The sequence below is a fragment of the Schistocerca americana genome, chromosome 6, assembly GCF_021461395.2.
Source record: "Schistocerca americana isolate TAMUIC-IGC-003095 chromosome 6, iqSchAmer2.1, whole genome shotgun sequence".
Taxonomy (NCBI): Eukaryota; Metazoa; Arthropoda; class Insecta; order Orthoptera; family Acrididae; genus Schistocerca; species Schistocerca americana.
The window spans coordinates 571,108,521-571,116,338 of NC_060124.1; the positions used below are offsets into that span (position 1 = coordinate 571,108,521).

General features: G+C 46.4%; 1 protein-coding gene across 1 annotated transcript in view; it reads right to left on the reverse strand.

Annotated features, from left to right (window-relative positions):
* Window positions 1-1,827, reverse strand: part of LOC124619718 — a 1,383,482-nt gene extending 1,381,655 nt beyond the window's left edge. The window contains exon 1 of the mRNA XM_047146279.1: window positions 1,463-1,827. Coding sequence (XP_047002235.1) covers window positions 1,463-1,529 — 67 coding nt within the window. The 5' untranslated portion in view covers window positions 1,530-1,827. The remainder of the gene's footprint in view (window positions 1-1,462) is intronic.
* Between the last annotated feature and the right edge of the window lie 5,991 nt (window positions 1,828-7,818).

Sequence of the window (7,818 nt, forward strand, 5' to 3'; positions counted from 1 at the left end):
AATTCCCTTTCCTATCCTTTTGCATGCAGTACTCCATGTTTCGTGAACTACTTGCAGGATACCTATGAAACTTAAACAGACCTCCCTTCTTTTCGACCGATGGCACATCACAAATGCAGAATTAACTCGTGGTACGTGACTTCTTATCTATTGAGGTAACGGAGCAACTTTAAAATTCTTTACTCAAACAATACCTTTGTATCATCTGTTCCGTGGAAAGTCAAACAAAATTCATCAGGGCTCATTCATAATGAAACGGCTGGAAAAATATCAGAACAGTACCTGACATGTACTGCAAAATGCTGTCGGCACCAAAAAATTCCGCTTCGACTGTCGCGCAAACACAGCATAAATGGAACGAGAGTCTGCCGTGGAGAGAGATTTTTGGCTTTATCTTCACCAACATTTCTGAGCTATTTTTTATTGAGCATATCACTGTTATTCATACCTAACTTCTAAAGTTGAATATGAAGGATACATCGCTTAAGGGTTTTGTCATTTTGCATTCTACCACGTGCCAGGAAATCTTCTCCTGATATCCTGACTTTCTTATTAAATGCTAGTAATGTCCATATAATGCTGAACATCAATGTTTTTGGGGCGATATCAATGTAGACATAAAAATAAATCCTCTGCTAAAAGGACAAGTATCACAGTGTAGGTCGATGTCAGAGGTAAATTACGAAATAAAGGAATAGAAGAAAGTTGAAAACCGATTATATATGCAGCAAACTGTGTAGTTCTGTTCAAATGGATTGTTTCAATGTTGCAAAAGATTAAGACTCTTGAACATTTTACTACGCAATAAACTTTTCCTTCCACCAGACAAAAATTACTTTTTTTTTGCATTTGTGCTCGTATAGTTTCCCAATCTCTTAGGTGTTTTCAATAAATTTTTTCTGGGTGTGTGACCGCATTGTGAATATAGAAAACTACCGACGTTTCCGTCCCTGTTGCAAGCGACCTTCTTCAGGGTGTTTTTGTGTTCAGTAAAGAAAAACACCCTGAAGAAGGTCGCTCGCAACAGGGACCGAAACGTCGGTAGTTTTATACATTATTGACGATGCAGTCACAAACCCAGAAAAATTTTATTTCGTGTGACAATGTCTGCGGAAGCCTGCGTGTATACTTAGGCGTTTTTTGGATCAGTTTCGAGGGAAGATTTGGTGGAATCATTTCTCTGTTGTCTTTCGCAACATCATAGGGAATGGGCACATTCTCCGCCGTGCCCGTCGCAAAATTTGATGCCTCCATCGCGTTCACAGGACGCGGACGAATTACGGAAACATTTCACCGGGAAAAGTGTGTCGGCAGTAGCGGAGAGCGGCCTCCAAAGAGCGGTGTCTCCAGTAGGTGGCGAGGGAATCCTGTTTTCGGGCCCGCGGTGGTGGCCCTCAGCTGCTTACAATGCATGAAGCCGTCGAAGAAAGGGGCGCGCCAAAGAAGGATGCGAGCGACTCACCGTGTGCAGCAAATCCCAAGAGGACGCACAGCGCCGTGGTCACCCAGCGCGAAGCTCTCACCACCATCGCGGGCGCCTGTCTAACTCGCGGTTGCGTTTGGAAGACGAAGGCACGCGAGTGACTGGTACCGGGCTAGCTTATCTCGAGAGACGAAGGTCACGCGACTGTGTACAGGGGCAACGCGACGTCAACGCAACGGCATTCCGATCGAGAAGATACTCGTCAGAGGAGGTCGGGAGAGAGAGAACGTCTATTGTTCTTTTGTTTTTTTCTCGACAGTCAGAGCGCGCGAGCAGCCGCGGCGAGTCGTGCTGGCAGCTGGAGCAGCCCGCGGGGAAACGTCATCGCGCGCGGGTCTCCACTGGGCGTCGCGCCGCGGTACTGGTGCTGCCTCTCTGGTCCAGCGGCGGCGGCGGCGGCGGCGGCGGAAGGCGGCCTCGCAGCGCGCATGCGCCGCTGCTCCCGGGCCCTGGCGCCGTCGCGGCGTCGCCGGCCCAGCGCTCCGCCGCGCCGCTTCTTGCAGAGGTCGCACGGCGGGACGCCGTCTGCACAGGAGGGAAAAAAAGAGCTCGCGAGCGTGTACCAGCGGGGTTAATTTTCACATTTCGGGCTACTACAGTTGCCTGCTTTATCTACGTCCAATTAAGGTAATCGGAGAAAAATTAGTACATCTACATCTACATTAATACTCCGCAAGCTACGTGACGGTGTGTGGCGGAGGGTACTTTGAGTACCTCTATCGGTTCTCCCTTGTATTCCAGTCTCGTATTGTTCGTGGAAAGAAAGATTGTCGGTATGCCTCTGTGTGGGCTCTAATCTCTCTGATTTTATCCTCATCGTCTCTTCGCGAGATATACGTAGGAGGGAGCAATATACTGCTTGTCTCCTCGGTGAAGGTATGTTCTCGAAAATTCAACAAGAGCCCGTACCGAGCTACTGAGCGTCTCTCTTGCAGAGTCTTCAACTGGAGTTTATCTATCATCTCCGTAACGCTTTCGCCATTACTAAATGATCCTGTAACAAACCGCGCTGCTCTCCGTTGGATCTTTTCTCTCTTCTATCAACCCTATCTGGTACGGATCCCACACTGGTGAGCAGTATTCAAGCAGTGGGCGAACAAGTGTACTGTAACCTACTCCCTTTGTTTTCTGATTGCATTTCCTTAGGATTCTTCCAATGAATCTCAGTCTGGCATCTGCTTTACTGATGATCAGCTTAATATGATCATTCCATTTTAAATCACTTCTAGTGCATACTCCCAGATATTGTAACTAACTGCTATATTGTAACTAAATGATAAGCGATCTTTCTTTCTATATATTCGCAGCACATTACACTTGTCTACATTGAGATTCAATTGCCATTCCCTGCACCATGCGTCAATTCGCTGCAGATCCTCCTGCATTTCAGTACAATTTTCCATTGTTACAACCTCTCGATATACTACAGCATCATCCGCAAAAAGCCTCAGTGAACTTCCGATGTAATCCACAAGGTCATTTATGTATATTGTGATTAGCAACGGTCCTACGACACTCCCCAGCGGCACACCTGAAATCACTCTTACTTCGGAAGACTTCTCTCCATTGAGAATGACAAGCTGCGTCCTGTTATCTACGAACTCTTCAATCCAATCATACAATTGGTCTGATAGTCCATATGCTCTTACTTTGTTCATTAAACGACTGTGGGGAACTGTATCGAACGCCTTGCGGCATCTACCTGGGAACCCGTGCCTATGGGCCTCTGAGTCTCGTGGACGAATAGCGCGAGCGGGGTTTCACAAGATCGTCTTTTTCTAAACCCATACTGATTCCTACAGAATAGTTTTCTAGTCTCCAGAAAAGTCATTATACTCGAACATAATACGTGTTCCAAAATTCTACAACTGATCGACGTTAGAGATATAGGTCTATTGTTCTGCACCTCTGTTCGACGTCCCTTCTTGAAAACGGGGATGACCTGTGCCGTTTTCCAATCCTTTGGAACGCCAAGTCAGTACATAGAACTTTACTTTCGAATTCATTGAACGCCTCTCGCATAGCCCTCCTCACCCTACATTTACTCACCTCTCTCATGATAAAATAGCGTTACGTCACTTTGGAGCCCTGACAATTGTGTACAACCCTCGGATGAGCTAAAATCTTATGACCGTCTTTTTAATACTGTGTATATTATACTAGAACTGACATATGATTACATTTTCACGCAATTTGGGTACATAGATTCTGAGAAATCAGTACCCAGAACAACTACCTCTGGCCGTAATAACGGCCTTGATACGCCTGGGCATTGAGTCAAATAGAGCTTGGATGCCGTGTACAGGTACAGCTGGCCATACAGCTTCAACACGATACCACAGTTCATCAAGAGTAGTGACTGGTGTATTGTGACGAGCCAGTTGCTCGGCCACCATTGACGAGAAGTTTTCAATTGATGAGAGATCTGGAGAATGTGCTGGCCAGGGCAGCAATCGTAAATTTTCTGTATCCTGAAAGGCCCGTACGGGACCTGCAACATGCGGTCGTGCATTATCCTGCTGAAATGTAGCGTTTCGCAGGGATTGAATGAAGAATTGAGCCACTGGTCGTAACACATCTGAAATGTAACGTCCACTGTTCAAAGTGCCGTCATTGCGAACAAGGAAAAAAAAAAAAAAGGTTCAAATGGCTCTGAGCACTATGGGACTTGACTTATGAGGTCATCAGTCCCCTAGAACTTAGAACTACTTAAACCTAACTAACCTAAGGACATCACACACATCCATGCCCGAGGCAGGATTGGAACCTGCGACCGTAGCAGTCGCGCGGCTCCGGACTGCGCGCCTAGAACCGCGAGACCACCGCGGCCGGCTGCGAACAAGAGTTGACCAAGACGTGTAACCAATGGCACCCCACACTATCACGCCGGGTAATACGCCAGTATTGCGATGACGAATACACGATTCCAATGTGCGTTCCCCACGATCTCGCCAAACACGGATGCGACCATCGTGATGCTGTAAACAGAACCTGGATTCCCCGAAAAAATGACGTTTTGCCATTCGTGCACCCAGGTTGGTCGTTGAGTACACCATCGCAGGCGCTCCTGTCTGTGATGCAGCGTCAACGGTAACCGCAGCCGTGGTCTCCGAGCTGACAGTCAATGCTGCTCCAAACGCCGTCGAACTGTTCGTGCAGATGGTTGTTGTCTTGCAAACGTCCCCATCTGTTGACTCAGGGATCGAGACGTGGCTGCACGATCCGTTACAGCCAAGCGGATAAGATGCCTGTCACCTCGACTGCTTGTGATACGTGGCTGTTGGCATCCAGCTGGCGTTCCGTATTACCCTCCTGAACCCACCGATTTCATATTTTGCTAACAGTCATTGAATCTCGACCAACTCGAGCAGCAATGTCGCGATACGATAAACCGCAATCGCGATAGGCTACAATCCGACCTTTATCAAAATCTGAAACGTGATGGTACGCATTTCTCCTCCTTACACGAGGCATCACAACAACGTTTCACCAGGCAACGCCGGTTAACTGCTGATTCTGTACGAGAAATCGGTTGTAAACTTTCCTCATGTCAGCACGTTGTAGGTGTCGCCACCGGCGCCAACCTTGTGTGAATGCTCTGAAAAGCTAATTATCTTCTTCCTGTCGGTTAAATTTCGCGTCTGTAGCAGGTCATCTTCGTGGTGTATCAGTTTTAATGGGCAGTAGTGTATTACTCCCATTTCTCACGATAAAATAGTGTTACGTCACTTTGGAGCCCTGCAAATTGTGTACAACCCTCGGATGAGCCAAAATCAATGACCGCCTGTTTAATAGTGTGTTCGTCCACCTTTGGAAGGCCTATACCAACGATTCTGATTAGCCCGTATTCTAGAAGTCCTTAGCTGGTTCCTGGTGGTATGTGGCACAAGATGACTACCCACAGGTCATGCAATTACGGGCCGTAGGTTCGTTGGTGCCCAACTGTGTGGCAAGGCCGTTCCAACAGGTTCAGATCAGCCGAAACTGTGGCTCAAGGTATCAACTTCACTCTAACGCTACTCAGACTACTGAAGTACAATTGTAGCTTTGTGGGTGAGACAATTATTCAGCTCGAATATGCCACTGTTGTCTTCAAAGAGGTCCGCCTTGAAAGGATGCAGGTGTTCCGATGTTGATGATGATGTTTGCTTTGTGGGACGCTGAACTGCGCCGTTCACAATCTTTACACAGTCCAATACCGGTCCTTTCACGGATGAAGATGAAATGAAGACCACGATACAAACATCCAGTCCCTGGGCAGAGGAAAAAAATCCACAACGTGGCCGAGAATCTAACTCGGGACCCCGTGATCCAGAAGCAGCAATGCTAGCCACCAGACCACGAGATGCGAACCGCACGTGTTCTAGCAGAGAGTTCACGTAGTATTAGAGCTGTAATGCTGCAATATAATTGAGCCGTAGTAAAGTTAGCTTTGAAAAGCGCGCCGCAGAGCGTAGGGTGAAGCAGTCGCCCTCCGTTTTCTGTCGGTGGCGCCTTTGTCGCATTTGAAGGCTTCGGTGTCTCCCTCTAGCGGGAAAGGGAAAAGCGGGCTGTTGCGTGGGTTTAAGAGGTGGCTGTATGGACTCTCGTGGAGAGTTGGCAGTCAGGGCATTAAGAAGAGACTTCTCTGCCTGTGCTGGAGGACAGCACGCAGACCGCGGCATCAGCGTAAGTGACGCGAGCAGCGGCTCCGTGGTATGGGGCTTTAACTGCTCATCGCGAAACGAATCTTCCTGAGCGTGGGTCCGCAGGGGGCCTAATCTCCAGTTCGGCCGTATGCTGTCGAGACACGAGGAGGTTCTGAAAATCGGCGCGCCACCCTGCGTCCGTTGAAACGGCTGGCAGCGGGCGGCTCAGCAGAGCATTTGGAGGTGCTGCGTTGGTTCAGTCCTGGGAGTCGTAACGCACCAGAAGTTGAGTATTAATTGTTAACAGATTTTATGAAGTTTAACTGAATTCAATTTACTTACTCTTGTTAATTATACCAGCCGTATATTTTGCGGGTTTCCCGCCAGTCATTCTCGTCTGCCCACCCGCGGGAAGGTGGTAATATTAGAAAGGGTGGTCCGTTTATCGCCTTTTCAGGACGAAAGGAGGGGGGGGGGGGAGTCAGAGTAAATCTGTGGTTCGGATTGAATCTTTCCCCTCCCAGCTTACCTACGGGTTATTCGACTATTAGCCTGTGCCATGTCTGTGAAAGTCTAAGGCACCAGTGGCTGTACTGTTTAAATTGCAAGGCACTAAGACCTGATCCATTCTCTCGCCTGCCATAACTAGTATTACTAGACTCACGTGTAAAATGTACTCTAGGAAAGAAGAAACATTCCTTTTACCTCGTGATAAGAACTAGTCAATTGCATAACGAATTCTTGCTCATCTGGAAGGCGTAACTTACGTAAATTTGTGTTTATGTATATTTGGCTATAATCAAGCAAGGTTGTTGATGTACGCCGTAGTGGATTTTTCATATCGTTTCTAGTCAGCAAAAACTGTTGTGTGTTTTTTCCAATTAAATACCTTTTAAGGCTTTTACTCGACGTGTTATGTGTTTTATACAGGTAGTTGGTTATTAGTGTGTTTTCTTGCCATGCAAAAGTTTGCCATTTCATTACGGGTAGAAATTGTTGCCTTGAAAGGAGAATGTTGTAAATGTTCGCAAGTCCTTCCTGGCGAGCGTGTGTCTTTTTAAAATTTGTTTTTTATATTTTTTGGAAATGTTAATGTCATTAACTGTGAGTGTCACCCCCGGTGTGCGTGACTCATGCGTTTTGGTTTTTCTATTTTGAGAACTTTTGTAAACAGGATTGTCCTTATATGTTGCTGATAAGTTAGATTCTGCGCCATTTAATGAATGGAGTTAAATTCACTTGTAATTCAGCGGAGCTAGTAATATTATACAGCGTCGCGTTGTATACGTTAAATTGCTTGCTTGTACTTGCCTTTTACTGGCGTCAAATTTTTTATTATAATTTAATAATTTAAAAGTCCTTTCCTGTCGTAAATTGTGACTTATTTGTCAAGTGATTGTTGGTCTTCTTTTAAAATATCGTAAAGTCTTGCACTAAAATTGAATAAAGAGTGTTGCTGAAAATTGTGTGTAATTTCACCAGTTATTCCTTGGCACCTACTTCCACTTTACATTTTGTGTATTGATTGAGATTAATAACCTTTGGTGAACCAATAGTAATTACGCGGTTCAAGAATACTGCTGCAGATCTCACTGAGTCACAGATGAATGTCCACCACAGTATAATACCAACGTCACTGGCCTGCATTAGTAGGAAGCTGCATATTTCGAATAGCCGTTCGTGTGGGTGACTGCGTACACAAACACG